The following is a 21,328-nucleotide window of genomic DNA, read 5'->3' on the forward strand; positions in this document are numbered from 1 at the left end:
CGTCGAGACACCACTGCCAGGCATCTTTAGAGCCAAATGACGGAGGCAGAAAAGGCCCTGGGGAGGCGCAAGTGTGTTTGAGGTGTTTCTTTTACAGAATGGACTTAAACTGGGCATCCGCTGTCTGGATTGACAGCTGTCACTCATCCCTTCCTGCTCACTCCTTATTCTCCGATAAACTGGGCCCTTAGGCTTGCCGCTGGGGCGTGCTCCAAGCTTCCAGCAGAGAAGTCGTAGCTGGGGTTCAGTTATGACCTCCAGACTGACCCCAGGCAAACAAGGAGTCCGGCATCAGGGGCGTTTTCTGCAGGGCCAGCCAGGAACTGGCTCCACTTCCTTCAAGCACATTCAGGTGGCGTCTCTGTGGGCTTGAGGGAGGGAGACGTGGACCTAGCTTAGGTCTCCCTGGGACACTTCTCTTAACTGGCAATTTGAACAGCTGGAGTTTACAGTTAACTCATGTCCACAAGAAAGAGCTCTTTCCTTTAATTCTAGCTCCAACTTTGACCTAATGTCATAAAATAAAATTCAATATAAAAAGGGACTCAGTGGATAAATGAATAAGCAAGATGAGATCCCTCTGCATCATGGAAAGTTATTCAGCCTTAAGAAAGAAGGGAATCCAGTCAGCAGCCACAGCAGGGGCCACCCTGGAGGACACTTGCTGAGTAGAGTGAGCCGGGCTGAAAGGACATGTCCTGTGGATCCGCCGACGTGAGGCCCCAGAGCAGTCAGATCCACAGAGGCAAAAAGTGGGGTGAGGGCCGCTGGGAGACAGCAGGAGGGGGATGGGAGTGAGTGTTGAATGGGGACCGAGTCTCCGTTTGGGAGGATGAGAGTGTTCCGGAAAGGACGGTGGTGATGCTTGCACAACTCGGTGAACGTGGTTAATGCCACGGAACTGTGCACTCGAACAGGTCAGAGATGGAAAATTGTATGTTAAAAATTAAAATAAAAGGACTAATGCGGGTAAACAAGACACGGCAATCCTGAGTCCCAGGCTGGCGGGTCCCTGCTTGCGGGACTTGCATCTGAGGGTGGCGTGTGTGTCCCTTGCCTTTCAGCAGTACACGTGGGGAGCACATCCACGTTTTGACTTGTGGCAAAAAAACCAAGACTTTATAGAGAGCTAGTGAATGCACACAAGCAAAGGCCGGTGTATGGCTGTGAAGTAAATCTACTGTTCGGAAACGTGTCTGCGATGAGCAGGGAACAAACATTTCTACGCTGCTGATGATGTATGTCGCTTTTATTTTTTAGGTGAAGCCCAAAACCTTCCCTCTTACCTGGGGCCAAGCAAGATGAGGGATTGCTACTGCACGGTGAACCTGGACCAGGAGGAGGTTTTCAGGACCAAAATTGTGGAAAAGTCACTCTGGTAATGTCTTCTGTTGCTTTACTTGACACTGATGTGTTTTCTTTGGTGTAGAGAATGTCCCAAGGGTGTACATCACCTTCCCATTTTCCCGCGTGTGGAGAACGTCCCGAGCATGTACGTCACCTTCCCATTTTCCCACGTGTAGAGAATTTTTCTGTGTGTAGACAATGTCCCGAGTGTGTACATCACCGTCCCATTTTCCCGTGTGTAGGGAATTTTTGTGTGTAGACAATGTCCCGAGCGTGTATATCACTGTCCCATTTTCCCCCATGTAGACAATGTCCCGAGCGTGTACATCACCGTCCCATTTTCCCGCGTGTAGACAATGTCCTGAGTGTGTACATCACCGTCCCATTTTCCTGCTGCTTAGTTTGAGGAGGAGATGCTCCCTGGGGCTCTGGTGTGCAGGCAGCTGAGCTTCTGCCCTTGGTGGTGCGTGGGTGTGAACTGGTGTTGGCTAAATGCTCCCGCTGTCCAGGAAGTGCATGTAGGTGGCGGCTCCCCTGTGCGGACTCGCAGGAGTGCTTTTTAATTAGAGATGAACTGGGAAGCTCGCACTCTACAAAAGAGTACAAATTAAGGATTTCGAGAGGAGGAAGTACTAAGAAAGCTTTTTTCTTCCTGTAAAATTTTCTAAAATAGCTATACAGAAGATGGGTGTTAACTGAGGTAAGAGGCCTAGAAAGTGTTTATTGATATGATTTGAGGAAGAGAGGAGTCAGCCAAGAAAAACAAACTCTTAAAATCAACAAGTTTCCCCCTCAGCTTGAGCGTGTGAAGATGTGGGTGCCGACCCCAGCATGTCCAGGGCACAACCAGAACTTGTGTTTCTGAAAAGCTCCAGCAAAGCGGCCAGGCCGTACTCCAAGGACCACTGCAGTTGCACACCAGGACGTGGCACGTGTGGGATATGCACAGGGACAGGAAGTCACGGCGATTTATGTCGGGGGTGGGAAGAGAGAAGCCGGGGAGAGTGTGCCAGGCAGGGCCTCAGTGCTGCGGCCTCGGGGGAAGCATGGGCAACTGGGTTATTGGGGATCACAGAACATGTCCATGTAGCTGTGACTCCACCGTTCAGTTCAGAAGCGTGGGTCTTGTGCTTTGATCAAAACAGCTATTTTGATTTTGAGAACATGTTTAGCTAAAGAACTATGTCCTCGCATCTGGCTACTTCCAAGTGGGAATGAACAACCCATGCTGATGACTGGGTGAATTTACCTACTAGAAAACTGTGAGGGGTCTCCTGCCCCGGAGAGACTGGGGCTCATATCACTCCATCAATGACAGTGCTTCCAAAAGGCTTTGGCGCAGCTGCCCTCCAGGGCGAGGAGTGAGAGTCATTTGTGTTATGTTAATGCACACTCCTGGTTCTTTGAAATAACTCGTCAAAAAGAACTGCAGGCTGAGGAGCATTGTCAGGCGCCCAGTCCGGCTTTGCGAGAGTGTCTTGGGGTTGCCATGGTGATGACTGGGCACAGCCGTTCTTCTGAAGAAAATGGGAAGAGGCATGACCGGGCCCTTCAGAAGCGCCTTTGGAGCTTCCCTGGATAAAAGTCCGTTCTGTGTTTAAATGGTCTGTTGTTAGAGGCCTGTGGATTGTAGGCCTGGAGAATTACTGGCAGTCTTTATCAGGCTGGGATCCTCTCAGACCTGCTGAATCAGAGCCAGTGAGAGGAGAGTCTGTTTGGGAACCTCTCTTTCAGGTGAGGTTGAGAAATGGGGGCCCATTGTCTTTCAGATATTTCAGAAGAATTTAGAAATAGAAATCCTGGTTCTGGCCGGGTGTGGTGGCTCACACCTGTAATCCCAGCACTTTGGGAGGTGGAGGCCACAGCGAGCCATGATTACATCACTGCACTCCAGCCTGGGCAACAGAGCAAGACCTTGTCTCAAAAAAACCCCAAAACACACACAACAAAAGACTGATAGCAAAGAAAGAGAAACCCATGTGGGACAGTTCCAAGAGAGTAAAACTGTGGTGCCGTTTAGTGTGGACGCCGGCAGCCCTGTCCATTTGGAGGGCTGTGCGGGCTGGCCGCCCCTGTAGTGTGAGGGCAAAACACAAATCAACCCACCCCATACCAAAAGTTGGCAGGAAAGGTACTTGAATCCAAAAGCTGGCTCTCTCACAAATTTGCAGCTGGAATCCACACTACATCTGTGGTCAGAAGCCCTCAATCGGTGCATATGCATTAACGTAGTCCTGTATTAGTCATTGGTCAACATCTACCTGAGAGGCAGGTGTCAGGCAGGGCTGCCCTGCATGCTAGGGAGTTTAGCCCTGGCCACCGCCCCCTCCTCACTCCATGGTGGCACCCACTTTGGGGCCGGTCCCCAAGTCTCCTGGTCCCCGAGTCTCCCGGCCCCTGAGTCTCCCACCCCCCAGTCTCCCAGCCCCCAAGTCTCCCAGCCCCCCGAGTCTCCCAGCCCCCGAGTCTCCCGGCCCCCCGAGTCTCCCGGCCCCCTGAGTCTCCCAGTCCCCTGAATCTCCCAGCCCCCAATTCTCCCGGCCCCCTGAGTCTCCCAGCCCCCGAGTCTCCCGGCCCCCGAGTCTCCCACCCCCTAGTTTCCCAGCCCCCTGAGTCTCCCAGCCCCCGAGTCTCCCAGCCCCCGAGTCTCCCAGCCCCCCGAGTCTCCCGGCCCCCGATTCTCCCGGCCCCCAAGTCTCCCAGCCCCCCGAGTCTCCCGGCCCCCGAGTCTCCCGGCCCCCAGAGTCTCCCAACCCCTGAGTCTCCCAGCCCCTGCATCTCCCAGCCCCCCGAGTCTCCCGGCCCCCTGAGTCTCCCAGCCCCCTGAGTCTCCCGGCCCCCGAGTCTCCCAGCCCCCAAGTGTCCCGGCCCCCCGAGTCTCCCAGCCCCCGAGTCTCCCGGCCCCCGAGTCTCCCGGCCCCCTGTGTGCTTCCTCCAAGGTCAGCATCACCTTTAAGGTCTGATCGCTCATTTGGCAAAGTCGCTGTGGAAAGAAAAAAGCCCACGTCTGCATCTCTGAGCTCAGAAGGGCCCCAGGGTGCTCTCTGGCCACTGGGTCTGCAGCCTGGCAGGAGCCCCTTCTCACATTCCCTGGGGAGAAGCACTTGGGTCAAGTTTGATTTGCTGTTGCCCAATATCGCCGTCTGACTCAGTGGGAAGCTGCAAATGGAACATGTGAGGAAGGAAAGGCGGAACTCAGCTTCTCTTCTTCCCTCTTTCCCACTAAGGAGTTTACCGACCCAGCTCCACCACGGGCCTGTGTCCCCCAGGTGTCCTCCCTGGGCCGCGTGTCTGAGGCCCTGGAGTCTGTGGGGCCTCTTTAATGAGTGCTGAGCCAACGTCTGGAGAGAGCGTCGTCTGTCTTCCCATTTTTCTGTATTTTTCAAGGTGGAGGCTGAAGGGCAGCATCTGTCACAGGTTTAACTTCAGAACGTATTGAAGTGGACACATTTCAGAGAACAAGCCCTTTCTCTCTGGCCCTTCTACAAGAAAGTGATTTTGACAGTTTCTGTCCTACTAGAAAAATATTTTTCTGAGGTTGAGAGTGAACTTTGTTCACAATCCATACCTTTTAGAGCAATCATTTTTAGTCATTTAAAGGGCAGCCACTATTTGTTTCCTTATTTACTTAAACTAAAAGGCTCCCTGAAATTGGATTGGCAGGGCTGGGGTTTGGGAACCAGCTTCCCGCCCTGGACCTCCCCTGGGCTGGCACCCACAACCCTAAAACAAGGAGATAACCCCACTCCCCAAGGCTGCACTGCGGTAGAAATCACCGTCTCATCCAGCAGAAAGGAGCAGCTGGCGTCACACACAACAGAACCTAAATCTCTCCCTGCTGGGTTAGTCCAGTCATTTGCAAGAATATTCAGTAAGTGTTGTGTCCTCATTTCCTTCCATCCACGTAAGGATGTGGAATGGTGTCTGTCCCTGCCTGCTTCCTCTGCGCCCACGTGGCCGACCTCTCCCCAAACCCTCATCCACGCAGACAGTTCTGGCTCAGGGAGGTGCTGCCTCAGGGTTCTGGGTCTGACCCCATCCCCTGCCGCTGGGGTTGAGGCTGGGCAAAGCCCTCTGCCCCATGCAGAGCCCTGGCCCCCACTTTCTGTGGAGTTGCCCCTGCGTCCTTTGCAGGGTTCATTTGCATGCCCATCTCGGGGAGAAGGGGCCGTGGCCACAACAGGAAGAAACTGCAGGCGTGGCCGGTTTCTGTGCCTCCTCCACCCAGAGGTGCCACAGCCTGAACTCCTGCTCTGAAAGCTGGTTATGTGTTAGGTTACAAAGCTGGTTATGTGTTAGGTTACAAAGAAGTGGAATTATGGGGGAGTTCTTGTGCTTTTGTTTGTGTTTTATGTACAATTAGAAGTTACAAGTCAAGGAACAGACAGATCTTCTAGAGCTGAGCGAGGAGAGCTAGGTCTTCCCAGGCAGACGAGGACATCAGACATCACCAGGGACCCTCACTTGGTGGCCCTGAGGGGGAGGCTCTGAGCTCTTCTGGGTGGAAGCCCGTCCCATCCTGTGTGCACGCAGTGGGTGTTTGTTAAAGACAGGGAGGTTTCTTTCTGTTCATACTGCAAGATGTAAATCACCCCCATAATAGTACTTTTGTGTAGTAGAAATGACTAAACCAAGAAATGTCTCCACAGCTCCAAAGTTTTTCAGGAGGGGAGAAGTTATTTGGGGTTAGAAACTGAAAGGGGCAGGAGGAAGTTGGTGGTTTGGGAGACAGACGGTTCATTCTCTCAGATGCTTTTAATAAAAACCAAGTTGTTGACTTAGGAAACACCGACTTTGACATTAGGCGACTCATGAAAAGTCACATTTCCCATGAACATTTATTTTCACTCTTTCTGAAGTTAGAGCTTAAACAAAAACCTGCTTGACATGACTGGAGGCTCCTTGAAGCCCAGAACATCCCAGAACGGCTGGAGTAGGGGACCCGTCCTCAGCCCCAGAGTACCCCAGGTGGGGGCCCATCCTCAGCCCCAGAGTACCCCAGGTGGGGGCCCATCCTCAGCTCCAGGGTGTCCGCAGGTGGGGGCCCATCCTCAGCCCCAGAGTACCCCAGGTGGGGGCCCATTCTCAGCTCCAGGGTGTCCGCAGGTGGGGGCCCATCCTCAGCCCCAGAGTACCCCAGGTGGGGGCCCATCCTCAGCTCCGGGCTGTCCGCAGGTGGGGGCCCATCCTCAGCCCCAGAGTACCCCAGGTGGGGGCCCATCCTCAGCTCTGGGGTGTCTGCAGGTGGGGGCCCATCCTCAGCCCCAGAAGTGCCCCAGGTGGAAGCCCATCCTCAGCCCCAGAATACCCAAGGTGGGGGCCCATCCTCAGCTCCAGAGTGCCCCAGGTGGGGGCCCATCCTCAGCCCCAGAGTACCCCAGGTAGGGGCCTGTCCTCAGCCCCAGAGTGCCCCAGGTGGGGGGCCCATCCTCAGCCCAGGTCGGGGGGCCCGTCTTCAGCCCAGGTCGGGGGGCCCGTCCTCAGCCCACGTTGGGGGGCCCATCCTCAGCCCAGGTGGGGGCCCATCCTCAGCCCCAGAGCGCCTCAGGCCAGGGATCTGTTCTCTCAGTCCTGGAATGCTGGCCCCAAATCTCCCAGCAGGTCAGAACCCCTGGCCCTGTCTGTATGACCCCCAAGCCCGGCCCAGCATCTCCATCTCCACCCACATGTGTGTCCTTCCATGTCCTGCTGGCTCACAGGAGCACGCCAGTGTCAGAATGATGCAGGGGGTTCTCTCAGCCACATAGGAACTCAGAATAGCCGCATAGGGGTGCTGTGTGCAGTGGTGTGTGGCGTGTGGCGTGTGGTGTGTGGCGTGCCTGGCGACCACAGAGCCCATGCACTGAGGGGCAGCTCCTCGGTACCCCTGAACAGATGGGGAGACTGAGGCTTGGGGAGGTGAGGCGGCTCACCACGGCCGCTGCAGCTGTGAGTCTCTGTGAGTCTCAGCCCAGCCCGCCTGCTTTCCTCACTGAGTCTTTGGGTTCTGTTTGAAGACTCACAGCTCTATTTGCCAACATTTCAAAAAAAACAACCCCACCCATCTTGAACCACAGGAGGCTGCAACCCAGTGTGTGCGGGGCTTCCGTGGAGACCTGCTGTGCTGGGTGGTGAGTGGGCTGTGAGCTGACCACGGACCCCTGCCCTCCAGCCTCTGACCTCTGGGAGCCAGGGCTGCGTGGCCCTGCAGTGCTGGGTGGTGGGTGGGCTGTGAGCTGACCACGGACCCCCATCCTCCAGCCTGCAGTCTGTGGGAGCCAGGGCTATGTGGCCCTGCAGTGCTGGGTGGCGGGTGGGCTGTGAGCTGACCGCGGACCCCTGCCCTCCAGCCTCCAGCCTGTGGGAGCCAGGGCTGTGTGGCCCTGCACTGGCCATGTGCTTCTGATGGGTGTGTTTTTCCTCTTGTCCTTTGCGGAGATGGAGCATTTTCCCTGGCCGAGTTGCCCCTTCTCTGTGGGGCGCCTCTGAGGATGAGTCAGGCAGTGACTCAGGAGCCGCAGAGCTCAGCTCAGAGGCTGGCTTGGGAGCCCCAGGGCTGCTTCGCAGACCCGGTTTGGGGTTTGGTTCCTCTTCACGCAGCCTTTACCCTCTACCCCGAGGCTGGGGCAGCCCTGGCAGCTCCTGGCTCCCCCAAGGGTTTGGGAAATGGGCCCCGAGCCGGCAGCAGAGCACAGAGCTGGGAAACCAGGTTTATTTTCTTATGATCCGCGATGGGAGCAGCCGCAGGCGGGATGGGGCAGTGCCAGCCTCGCGCAGATGCTGGGAAGTGACTCAGGGAGGAGAAGGCGGGGGGTTTCTCTGCCGGTCCCAGCTGAGCCCCTGCTCCGGGCTCCAGGAGGAGGAGGAATTCAGTTCAGATGGTTTCCCCTCATCAGAGCCACTACTTAAAGGTCAACACTGTTTTCTGCAAGAAGTTTTTTCTTTTTTCCCCGTGAAAGTTTGCTTGATTCTGTGAAACTTCCTTTGCACTTCTTCCAGAAATGACAGAGGGGAAGGAGACTTTGCCAGGGTCTCTGCCTCAGAGGGAGAGGCTGCTGCCTGCGTTAATTTCCTAGGCCACATGGCAGGATTTCAGGCGAGCCTGGTTCTCTCAGGCCGCACTTTTTCTTTATTTGGAAGGAGAGTTCCAGAGCCCTCGGGCGGTGAGTGGGGGCCGCCTGGGCCAGGCATTCATCCTGCATCTGACTGCTGCCGACCTCGGCTGGAGACAAAGCCGGCCTGTCCGAGAGAAACCCTGAGGTTAAGCTGCTGATGGGAAGGGGGGCGCCTGGGGGCTGTGTGGCCCCTTTGAGTCCATCAGAAAGAAGAGATTGTCCGGCACAGGCCACCAAACAGGATGGGGGATGGGAGGAATGCCCTAGCGTTCAGCCGGTTTCATTTTTCTTTTGGAAAACGCTTTAAACTCTGCTGCCCAGGAAGGAGAAAGCACAAACCTTCCTGCTGATGAAGGAAAATGGGTGCCCCCACCGTGAGACCCACAGACAGCGGGGGGCTGTCTGTGGGCCTGGGCTTTGCACCTGGGAGTGTTGGTGCTGTGTGGAGGGAACCGAGTCCTCAGGCTGAGCCTGGACTCCCCACAACAGCATGGGGGGGAAGCCGCTGTCCTCAGACTCCGCGTGGCCTCCAGTGATGGTGCTGTGGCCACTTCCTGCCGGGCGCTCACCATGGGTTCTGGGTGGGGCTGGGAGGACGTGGGTTGTAGGCCGTTCTGCCCACGAGGTGACGTGGTCGAGGTAGACGTGGCTGGCCTGGCAGCCTCTGCTCCTGCAGGTCCTGGGACGCTGCGTCCATCTGCTGGAGCTCATTTCAGAGTTGGCCGATCACATGTCCATACCCACTGGTGACAAAGTTAACAAATTTTTTTTTTTTAGTTCAAAAAAGATCCTCCTTAAATGTTGTGAAATAATATGTCTTTTAAGTTGCAACACACATTCAGAAGTTCCCAGAGGGTTAAATCCTGAGCACGAAAAGATGGTCATTCTAATAGAAAACAGGCCCAGAGCATTTCAAGAAAAAATGAGATTTAAAACTGCTCATAAAAAGATGGACATTCCACCTCACCAATGAGCCAGACATTTAAAATTTAAGCAGGTTTTTGCCACCGGTTTAGCAAACTGTAAAAATATTTATAAGATGGAGTATGCTGGGGGTGGACGCTGGTCCAGACTCCCTGGAGGGTTCTGTGGCTTTGTGTTTCGAAGGCCTCAGGACAGTGCACATCCTTGGAGGAATTCATACCACGGGGACAATCAGCCGCTGCACAGATCTCCGTTCCCAGGGTGCTCACCCCTGCTGCTCCCACCGCACAGCGTGCAGATGGCAGGGGGACCTGGCACTGCTGTCCACGCACACACGTGCTGTCTGACCCCAGCATTTTATCAGCTCTTTGGAAAGTGGCCCATGGCCTGATGTGAAAGGAAAAAGCTGACTCTGTCACAGGGAACATAACCTCACTTTTATTTAAAAAATTTACCTGTATTTCCATTCATATCTTCTATATTTATAACATAAATATTTACTATTATTTTTAATATATTTTTATTATAATGAGTTATATTATAGTATGAATATACTTATATTTATATTATAAATATCGTATTTATGTTATAAATGTAATACAAATATATTTATATTTTGTATATTTTAAACCTATAACATTTATATATTTTATTCTATTTTATATCTTTGGAGAAAAAATCCCAGGAGGATGTTTCCTGGAATGTTAATTCCAGATTTCACTTTCTGATTTTTTTACATATTTAAAATTTTGTTTCTTTAAAAATAGCTTTATTGAGGTATAATTCAAACACCATACAATTCACCCTTTTTAAAATGTACAATTCAGTGGTTTTTAGTGTATTTGCAGAGTTGCGCAACCATTGCCACAGCCAATTTTAGAACATTTTCATCTCCCTAAAAGGACACTTGCACCCTGTAATCCTCCAGTTTCCGGCTTGCAGCCTCTCCCGCGGCGGCAGACGCGGGTCTGCGTTCTGTCCCCGGCTGTGCCTCTCTTGGGCATTTTGTGTCAGTGGAAGCGTCTGGCCCATGGCCTCTGTGCATGGCCTGTCAGTCGGCACCACACTGTGGATGCCTGTGGTGTGGGGCCAGGGGCCAGGCGTCCTTCCTCTCCAGGGCTGAGCACTGTTCTGCTGTTGCTCCCTCAGCAGCCGAGGCCCTCCTGCCTTGTTTCCACTTTCTGGCCGTCATGACTGAGGCTGTGAGCACGTGTGTCCGAGTCTGCATGCGGACGTGGGCTGTGAGCACGCATGTCCGAGTCTGCGTGCGGACGTGGGCTGTGAGCTCGCGTGTCCGAGTCTGCGTGCAGACGTGGGCTGTGAGCACGCGTGTCCGAGTCTGCGTGCGGACGTGGGCTGTGAGCACACGTGTCCGAGTCTGCGTGCGGACGTGGGCTGTGATGTCTCTTGCTGCACACCTGGGGGTGGAACCGCTGGGTCCCGTGGCGACTGTGTGTTGAATGTCGGAGGAACCGCCAGCCTGTTTTCCGTGGCGGCTGTGGCCACTTGACCTTCCCACAGGTTGTGTGTTTGGATTCGCGTCTCCACCTCCCTACCCTTGTTACTGTCTCTTTGATGACAGCCATCCCGGTGGGTCTGATTTTCTTTGTACAATGCGAGCCCCCGCCTCAATGAATTTTTGCTTAAAAAAAAGCAATTTGTTGTTTTTAATTGAAATGAAGCATTCTTTCCTATGCATGTGTGTGTTTTTTTTTAAGCAAACAAAATTCAAATCATAAGGAAGTAAAAAAAAAAAAAACCCACAGGAAAATTCTGAAAACTTGCACATAAATGGAATTACAAATCAACTCATCGTGGAAAATCGTGTCTTGCTGGATGTAGGTTATAGATGTAAGGTTAGGCACAGTGGAAAGGGAGATGGGGCCTGCAGACCCCAGACGTGGACATGGTCCAGGAAGGCGCCAGCCCGACCCCCACCTTTGCTGCCCACCGTGGGATCTGGAGCCCCCCGCCCACCGTGTCCCCTGAGCTGGCCTGACCTCACCGTCCTCCCTGCTCGACCCCTGTGCCCTGTGCTCTGTGCAGACGCGTCCCCTGTTGAGTCTCAGACGGAGTTAGATGGAGTTACCACCGCAAGCGCAGGTGACGGCTGAATCCCACTGCCGCCTCCGTGGACAGGGCACCAGAAACCCTCTGGAGAGAAGGCAGCCTGCCACGCTTTGTGATGAGCAGTTCACTTAAGGATCGTGTTAGACCCCATGGCTAGTATAGATTTCAAGGCTCCTATTTCTTTCTTTCTTTTTCTTTTCTTTTTTTTTTTTTTGAGACAGAGTCTTGCTTTGTCGCCCAGGCTGGAGTGCAGTGGTGTGATCTGGGTTCACTGCAACCCACCTCCCATGTTCAAGTGATTCTCCTGCCTCAGCCTCCTGAGTAGCTGGGATTACAGGCGTCTGCCACCATGCCCAGATAATTTTTTTTTTTTTTTTTTTTTTTTTTTTTAGTAGAGATGGGGTTTCACCATGTTGGCCAGGATGCTCTCAATCTCTTGACCTCATGATCCACCTGCCTTGGTCTCCCAAACGGCTCCTATTTCATAACCCATCACCCTTAAAGAGCCTTTCTCTGAGGTGGGCCTGGGCGCCTGGGGTTTTTAGAAACCTTTCCAGGCAACCGTAGTTTGCGGTTCTAAGAGGAAAAACATCAAGAGACCTAAGAACCCAAGCCCCACGCATCGAGACAGCGTCCCCGGCCGTGGCGGAGGAAGCCCTGCGCATCGAGGCAGCGTCCCCGGCTGTGGCGGAGGGTGGAGAAGGGAGAACTCAGTTGGGTTTTGGTGTGGCTATTTCTGTGGTATTCCCTCGAAATATTTGCCACTGGAAAAATGAAAAAACTCCAAGTGCTTTTAAGTGAGTAATTTCTGTGCGAGGTCTCGGGAAGAAGAAATGTCTCTGTGTGCAGTGCCCAGGCCCCGTCTGCCGGCTGTGGGGGGCTCCGTCTGCCGGCTGTGGGGGGCTCCGTCTGCCGGCTGTGGGGGCTCCGTCTGCCGGCTGTGGGGGGCTCCGTCTGCCGGCTGTGGGGGCTCCGTCTGCCGGCTGTGGGGGCTCCGTCTGTCGGCTTTGGAGGCCCCGTCTGCTGGCTGTGGAGGTGGCAGAGCCTGGCTGGGGTCTTCGCGAGGGCCCAGCCTCCTGCTCTTCACAGGGAGCCTCAGGGAAGGTGGGGCCTCTGCCTCCCTTTCAAGCCGCTGGACTTGAGCTGACCATTGATAACACCGCAGCTCCACCGCGGGCGAGCGCAGCACTGGGGGACAGTCCTGGCCCGAGCTCTGGGCGTGCGTGGCTCCAGCTGCATCCTGCCCGCCTCTCGCCTCACTGGAAGCAGAGCGGAACGGGGCGTGTCCGGTCCTGGCCCTTCGCGTCCCCGCAGGCCCCTCACCTCCTGCAGGAGCCCGCCTGGCTTCCTGGCAGTCTTGGCTCTGCCAGAACTGAATTCCTGTGGTCCCCATGAGGACAACCAGGATTTGCTCGGCACCGTGGCCTCTCGGGCTCACCGCTGCACCTTGCCTGCAGAAAGCCCCACCTGTGGAGGCTTGGGTGACCTTCCTTTCCTGGTCCACTGTGCCAGGCCTGGGCAGCTCCTGGCTGCTGACCTGAGACAGGTGATTCCTCCCTGCACGCCCACTGCCCCATCCGTACATCCATCCATTCAGTGTCTTGCATGCGGCCTGCACGTTCCCAGCTGCTGTGGTGAAATGTCTGCTCTGCACCACGTGGCCTCGGCTACACCCTGACCTCTGACCTCGGCTCCCAGCAAGCTCCCGTCCTGCCCTGCCCTGCCCAGGCCACGCCGGCCTCCTCCTTGCTCCTACGTCTTCATCACACACAAGCCCTGCTGCCTCGAGGCCTTTGCACCTGGTGTCCCTCTGCCTGGACCCCTCCTGCGCTCTCCGCGCTGTCCACGGCCTCATTCATGTGTTCACTTGTCCTCCTGCGGACAGGGCCATGGACAGGGCCTCACCGTCCATGCCCTGTTCAAGCACTGACTCGTCTGTAAGCCTCCCCGTCCCCCGAGTGAGGCCACAGTGCCACCCCCGCCAGCCTTGCGCGCGTTCGTGGTTCTGCGTGCTCTTTGTCTGGCTCCACGGGGCCAGGACTTTGCTTCATCGGCTGCTGTTCCCACAGTCTAGAACAGGGATGGGCAGCTGAAACAGTCATGGGGAGAGAGCACTGTGGTTTCTGGGTCCAGTGAGCCATGCCTGGCGGGGGCCAAAGACATCAAAGGTGCTCCCAGTTGTTTGGTCCTGGTGTGTGGGAGGCCCTGCCATGTGCTTGTCTCACTGTGCAGGGCAGAGGAAGAAACCTCCGAGCCAGGTAGTGGCGTGTCCTGGGGAGGCCGCTTTGGGGGCAGAGCCAACTGCCCTTCCCCAGCCAAGCGCCCTCTGTGCCCGCAGGCCACACTGTGGAGTGGGTGGTGTCCTGAGGCTGAGAGATGAGGGAACTGGCCTCTGGCAAGGCAGCGTTGAGACGTGGACGTCCCCGGAGGACTCCATCTTCAAAGTCGTGCTTCCCCCAGCAAGGCCCGTGTGGGCACCTGCGCCTCCTGGGTACCTGCGCCTCCTGGGTACCTGCGCCCCCTGGGTACCTGCGCCCCCTTGCATGGGCTTCAGCAACGTCTGTCACAGATTCTTACATTTAGACATGCCATATAGTCTTCCTGGTGGAGACCGATGTCCCCTTGGCCTTGTGAAGCTCACTAGGGCCTGAATTAGGTGGGGAGGAGCAGCTGCATGGGGGGACTGTGCTGTGAAGATGCAGGAGGGCCTGACAGCGGCTCTGCCAGGCGGGACTGTGCTCTGAAGATGCGGGAGGGCCTGATGGCGGCTCCACCAGGTGGGACTGTGCTGTGAAGATGCGGGAGGGCCCGACGGCGGCTCCACCAGGCGGGACTGTACTGTGAAGATGCAGGAGGTGCAGGTGTTTGGTTTTTTGAGACAGGGTCTCACCCTGTCACTCAGGCAGGAGTGCAGTGCTGCGATCACAGCTCACTGCAGCCTGGAACCCTGGGCTCAAGCGATCCTCTGCCTCCCTACAGACATGCACCACCAAACCCATCTAATTTTTAAATTTTCTGTTGAGTTGGGGTCTTGCTGTGTTGCCCAGGTTGATCTCTAACTCCTGGGCTCAAGTGGCCCTTCTGGCATGGCCTCCCAAAGTGCTGGGATTACAGGCGTGAGCCACTGCATCTGGCCTGGATGCAGGTATTTAAAAGAGCTTAGGGAAGTTCTTCAAAAAAGGCTCTGGCCTTCAACTCCCACTTCAACTCCTGATTTTGGTTCTCATTGGGATGTAAGTTTCAGAGCACTCCTGGGCTCAGGAGAAGAGCAGCTCCTCTGCAAGGGGCAGGGCCACCTGTGTCCACAGCAGCAGGGCCTGGGAAGGGCATTGTCAGGCAGGCGAGGACGGGCATGGGTGCTGGTCTGGGCATCAGTGGCATTGCTCTGAGAGGGAAGGAGATGCTGTCCCAGCGAGGGTGGCCTCAGGTCTGGACCCTCAAGTGGACACTGTGTTTTGGCTCTAGGACTGACATGGCCCAAGAGGATTTTCTGCAAAACAGGAAATGGTCTCTGTGTGTTCCGTCCAGTCTGGTGGCCACAAGGCATGGGCTGGTGAGCACCCAAGGAGCTGAATTCTGTGGTGGGAATCCAGGTTCGGGAGAGGTCGTCAGGCAGGTGTGCAGACAACGCGAGCTGTGAGCTTCATGCCCGAGGAATCCGCTCTTCCTGCTGGATGCGTGGATGGTGGTGATGGCCTCGCCATAGCCGCAGCACCTGGAGCTGGCCCCTGCCAGGCACGTGGTCTCCGTGGGGCTCATGGCATCCCGGGAGTCTTGGGGCGATGTCACTCTGGTGCCCCGTTTGCAGGTACAAACCTGCCGTTCTAGGAGCTGACTGATGCTCCCGGCCTTCATCCCTGTCCTCACACCCCCGAGTGGTCAGGCAGGGGCTTCACTCGGCTGGTTCTGGCTTCCGTGCTAAAATGAATGAATAGGACAGGACAGTGAAGAAAACGCACACCTGGGGAAGTGACCTGGGAACTCACTGCCCCCCACTGACCTCCAGGACTCCGGCCTTCCAGGGCCTCAGCCAGGCCCTGCCCTCTTCAGCACATTGGAAACACCCGCATCTACCCAGTGTGCGCTAGGATGGCAGCTCTCCAGCCTCCAGCCTGCAGGCCGAGCCCGCGCCCCAGGGAAGCCATTGTACTGGGTCCCCTCATGCTGAGCACCCCAGCTAGAGGTGCCCCTTCCAGGTCTGGGTGTGGTTGGTGGCGGTTTTATGGGTTTTAGCCATGGGTTCATTCTCAGAGGTTGTTAACTGCCCCCAGAAGGTGGGGAACCGCCTCCACTCTCCTCCTTGAGCTGGGGGTTTTACATTCTTCCGGGAGTTTCTTCAGGGCTCCCTGGCTATGGCACCGTGGCCTTGGGCGTCAGGCTGGCTCTGTGCACAGTCATTGTGGGGAGAGGTTTCCTTCCTGTGAGGGCCTCCACTGTCCCTGGAATCACCCTTCTTATTCCCTAAATAAATCATCGGTCTAAGAAGCTGAAAAACCCTCTATTCTGGCACAGAGACTGGCTCCAGCTTTCCTTGAAATCCTGCAGAACCTTCATTAAAATGAGTGCAAGGCCTGTAGCACTGCCACCTCTCTGGACCCCACTGCCCTGCGATGCCTCCTCCTCTGGGCAGCCACCCCAGTGGCCTCCTGGTCTAAATCTCTCTGCCCAGGCAGCCCTGCCCCCTGCTCCACACCGTGTGGACTTCGCATCCGGAGTCCAGCTGCTCTCCCCTCTTGGGCTCGTCCGGCTCATGGGAATGAAGCTGGTCACGGTGGTTGGTGGCTCAGGGCTCCATTGATAAGGCCGGCCGGCCGCCTACAGATGTCCTGCCTGGTTTCCTGAAAGACTTGAGGTGACCTGCAGGAAACAAAGTTAGTAATAACTTTATTAAGTTTAAAAAGTTATATGAAATAAGGAGAAAAACATTAAAATAGGCAATTGGAACCACTACAATAAACGACATCAGAGATGCAAAATGCTCACCCATCGCCTGTGCTGGAGCCCGTTCTGGCTCCAGGGTTCTCAGCTGCAAATGTGTAAAATGGAAATGTGAGTGTGGCGTTCCCCTTCTTCAGGAGGGGGGACCCCGTGGTTCCCGAGGACAACAGCTCCTCTTAGCGGGGGGGGGGGCAGCCTGACAGAGGGCCCCAAAGTGCTGCCTCCCCTGCTGCGATTCAGGAGCAAGGTTCTAAAGCCGTTGCTGGAGAAATTCCTGGGCGGAGGCTGGAAGAGGTCTTGCTCCCCAGGGGTAGTGCAGCAGGGCTTGGGCAGTGGGGCTAAGAGCGCAGCATCCCTGGGGGCTGCCCGGTAGCAGGGTGTTCAGTTGCTCTGCCAAAGGCTCTGCACAAGTGGCTCCTCTCACTGCGACTCTGCTTGGCAGTGGGGGGCTCGGTGGGGGGAAGCCCACGGCAGAGGCTATTGGCTGGGCACCTGGTAAGATCCCGTGAGGCTTCTGGTGGTGCTGACACCTGTCCATGGAAATTGAGGTGCTTAAAATTCATAAATAAACCAGAAATCCATTCAATAAAAAGAGATAAAAATAGCAGAAAGAGGAAGCTACGAGAAACATACGAACTCCATAAAATTATCACCACAGACTGGACGTGCCCCTTTCTAAATGTAAAAGCGGTTTATAGCAACACAGCATGGCCTGAGTCATGGCACGATCCCTGGGGTTAGTTTCGTTTCATCAGATGTTGGAGTGCCTCGGTTTCCCACCCTGTGCATCAGGGTGGTGAGGAAATGTGCAGGGTTAAATGCCAGGTGCGCGGCGCCCGTGTGTGGGGTGTGCTCAACGCTGGCATCCTCATCTCACCGCCCCTTACCACGCACCGGACACGCACCAAGTATGCATCAGACACACATCAGACACACATCAGACACACACCGGACACGCATCAGACACACATCAGACACACACCAGACACCACTCACCTGACACACATTGGACACGCACTGGACATGCATCGGACACCCATCAGACATGCAATCCAACCCGACCTACTTCCTCCTCCCCGCCTTCCTGTGAGGCAGGCACAGGCCCATGTGGTGGGGTCCTCAGTGCCTGTGCGGGGGCGGGGGGCTCTCGGGAAACGGTGACACTGTCTCACGGCAAGGTGGCCAGGTGAACCCCGAGGCCCAGGTTGCTCTGAAGCTGCCGCAGCTTCCTGACAAGCTGGCTGCTGGAGTTTGTGCCAATGGAGGGCATCTGTTCCATTCTCTGGCAGCTTGGCTGTTGGTGCTTGTGGTTCTGAGGTTCCTCCACGGTGAATGAAGCTTGATTTACGCCTTTTGGCTACGCATTTGCTGCGAGGCCTGGAGCTGTGCGTGCTCCCGCTGGGCTTCTTGTGTGAGATGCACCGTGGCCGGGACAGCCTGGGCACCTGCCACTCCGGAGCAGGAAGTGAAGCCTCCAGCCCTTGGTTCTTGGGGCTCTGCTGGGAGCCAGCGGGGCTGGAAATGCCAAGTCCAGGCTGCTTCCGCACATTCAAGCACCACAGCTTCCTGCCGTTGCTTAGGAGTCAGTGGCCCTGAAAGTTGCTCTGGGATGTACAGAAGAGGCCGTTTTGTCGTTGTAAAAATCCCAAATGTTTTGTGGATTACTATTAATTGTTAACGCTTGTCCTGTGAGTAGCTCGTCACCTGAGGCCTTGTCGTGAATATTAAAATGCGCGTCTGGTGTCCCTTTTGGCTTCGAGGTTGATGGTGGTTTTTCCTGCCAGTGGGGACGCTGTCTGCAGAGCACCAAGCTTCTCCAGGGAGGCCGCTGGGCGCTGCCTGGGGAGTGTGCGTCCTGCCCCAAGATTCTGCAGCTGTGACTTTACACAGGATGGAGGCGGGGTCACGACCCCTGTGCTTTGTTATGAAAGCAGTGCATTGTGTGGGGTGCATCTGTGGTGTCTTTGTGTACATGTGCACCCAAGTGCTCCAGGGCACACACATGCACACACCCATGTACACGTGCCTATGGGCATATGCATCCACGTGCCTGTGGGTTGCCCACCCCAGGTTTGGGCCTATGCCTGTGCCGTATCTCCTGTGGGCACGAACACGCACACATGCCTGTGGGGACACACATACGGGCACACACATGCACACACAAACACGTGCCTGTGGGCATACACGTACGGGCACATGCATGCACACACACACACATGCCTGTGGGCACACGCACCCATGGGCACACACATGCACACACGCACACACGTATGCCTCTGGGCCCACACACCCATGGGCACACACGTGCACACATCCACACACACATGCCTGTGGGCACACACACCCCTGGGGGTCCCTGACATCAGATCTCAGTGGTGCCCACGCAGACACAGGAGATCAGAGGATGGCTCACCTGCGTCAACGACCAACTCGAGAATGTGTTTAAAGGAAACGTGACTTTCTAATGGGCCTTCATTAACCAGGATTCTGCTACAATGGAAGTCTGTAGAAGTCCCTGAGCATTCTGCCTTCATTGAAAGATAAAGTGATGTTTCTTTTGTGCATAAATGGATACTGCTGTGTTTCCAAAATGCTTAAAACAATGTAGGCATTTTAGGCTTCCCTTGGAAGATTGTTTTATGACAAAAAGTGGTTTTCTGAGTAAACATTACCTAGTCTCTGACCCAGTTATAAAAGTAATGAAATCAGTGAAATCCAAATGAAATGCCTGTCATTAAGGCCACTGCATGGCGAAGGGGTGGGGCCTGGATTCCGGACCCCTCCCACCTGGACTCTGGGCCCCTCCCACCTGGGCTCCGGGCAGCAATGGTCGCCCACCCCAGGTTTGGGCCTATGCCTGTGCCGTATCTCCTGGTTTAATTTGCATTTTCTCAAGGGCTAATGACATGGAGCATTGTTAATACCTTGTTGGCCATTTGTCTTCTTTGGTGATATGTGTGTTCAAATCTTTTACCCCTTTTTAAACTGAATTATTTGTTATCATTTATTGAGTTATAAGAGTTCTTTATATATTCTGGATACAAGTCCTTTATCAGATAACTGACTTACTAATATTTTTTCTAGTCTGTCTTTTCATTTTTAATTTTTTTAATTTTTATTATTTTTTTGAGACTGAGTTTCGCTCTTGTCACCCAGGCTAGAGTGCAGTGGTGCAATCTTGGCTCACTGCAACCTCTGTCTCCCGGGTTCAGGTGATTTTCCTGCCTCAGCCTCCCGAGTAGCTGGGACTACAGGCGCCCGCCACCACGCCCTGCTAATTTTTGTATTTTTAGTAGAGATGGGGATTTGCCGTGTTGGCCAGGCTGGTCTCAAACTCCTGATCTTAGGTGATTCGCCAGTCTCAGCCTCCCAAAGTGCTGGGATTACAGCGTGAGCCACTGCACTGGCCCTTTTCACTTTTTAAATAATGCTTTTAATGCAAAAAATTTTTTAATTTTGAGGAAGTCTGATTTTCCATTTATTTTTCTTTTGGCACTTGTGCTTTTGGTGACAGATCTAAGACATCTTTACCTGACTCTAGGGTGCAGGTTCATTCTCATTTTCTTCTCAGAGGCTGGTAGCTCCAACCCTTACACCCTTACACATGGGTGTGGGGTCTGAGCTCATTTCTGTGTGTGGCTGGGGTGGGGCCTGCGCCGTTGGTGACTGTGTGGACGCCCCCCTGGCCCAGCACCATTGACCTTCCTTTGCTTTCTATCAGAATGGTTCCTCCTTGAATAGCTTACATCTTTCCTATTTTGGACCTTAGCATAAATGTGCGTGAAAGTGGGCTTGTTTTAAGTTCTGAGTTGGTGGTAGCTGTGCGTGCACCTTGGTAATCGCCAACAGGTCCGGCATGGGGAGGAACCTAACCCCACCTGTGCCAGTCCAGAACAACAGGGAGGTTTGCTGAATGGCCAAGCCCACTGGCTTCTGCTTCTTTATTGGGGTTGCGGTTATTTCAAGTCTCCATCTGTGGGGCGGCTGCATCTCCGGGTGACTCACGCGTGGGCGGCCTGAGCCGTGTACTCTGTAAGCACAGTCAGCAGCAGGGGCCTCTCCCCCAGGAGCGAGGGTGGCTGGGCAGTCAGCAGCGGGGGTCTCTCCCCCAGGAGCGAGGACTCTAAGCACAGTCAGCAGCAGGGGCCTCTCCCCCAGGAGCGAGGACTCTAAGCACAGTCAGCAGCGGGGGCCTCTCCCCCAGGAGCGAGGACTCTAAGCACAGTCAGCAGCGGGGGCCTCTCCCCCAGGAGCGAGGACTCTAAGCACAGTCAGCAGCGGGGGCGTCTCCCCCAGGAGCGAGGACTCTAAGCACAGTCAGCAGCGGGGGCCTCTCCCCCAGGAGTGAGGACTCTAAACACAATCAGCAGCGGGGGTCTCTCCCCCAGGAGCGAGGACTCTAAGCACAGTCAGCAGTGGGGGCCTCTCCCCCAGGAGCGAGGACTCTAAGTACAGTCAGCAGTGGGGGCCTCTCCCCGAGGAGCGAGGACTCTAAGTATAGCCAGCAGTCGTGGTCTCTCCCCGAGGAGCGAGGACTCTAAGCACAGTCAGCAGCGGGGGTCTCTCCTCCAGGAGTGAGGACTCTAAGCACAGTCAGCAGTGGGAGCCTCCCCCGCAGAAGTGAGGATTCTAAGTACAGACAGCAGCGGGGGTCTCTCCCCCAGGAGCGAGGACGGCTGGGCAGTCAGGACTTTGTACTGGATCTCTGGATAAAAGCAGCAGTCCAAGGCACTGGAGTGCTGTGTTTTACGTTTAATGCATAAAGGGAGCCACCACCTGCTCCAAAGCAGGTACCTTCAAAACATCATGATGGCCCTGAGGCTGGACCTAGACCTGAGCACGTACCATGGAAGTCATTCTGGCAGTGGCCATGGTCTCTGTGGAGGTCTCTGAGCTTCCTGGACCGCCAGGCAGCCCAGCTACAGAAGTTCATCTGTGCAGTGCAAAGGCTGGAG

At 55.1% G+C, this 21,328-nt stretch overlaps 1 protein-coding gene across 1 annotated transcript in view; it reads left to right on the plus strand.

Annotated features, from left to right (window-relative positions):
- LOC100444490 (ras GTPase-activating protein 3-like) overlaps positions 1 to 21,328 on the plus strand; it is a 122,990-nt gene that overhangs the window by 38,774 nt on the left and 62,888 nt on the right. The window contains 1 exon segment of the mRNA XM_063717203.1: positions 1,261 to 1,378. Within this exon segment, the coding sequence (XP_063573273.1) occupies positions 1,261 to 1,378 (118 nt within the window).

The sequence above is a fragment of the Pongo abelii genome, chromosome 18 (genome assembly GCF_028885655.2).
Source record: "Pongo abelii isolate AG06213 chromosome 18, NHGRI_mPonAbe1-v2.0_pri, whole genome shotgun sequence".
NCBI classification, from domain to species: domain Eukaryota; kingdom Metazoa; phylum Chordata; class Mammalia; order Primates; family Hominidae; genus Pongo; species Pongo abelii.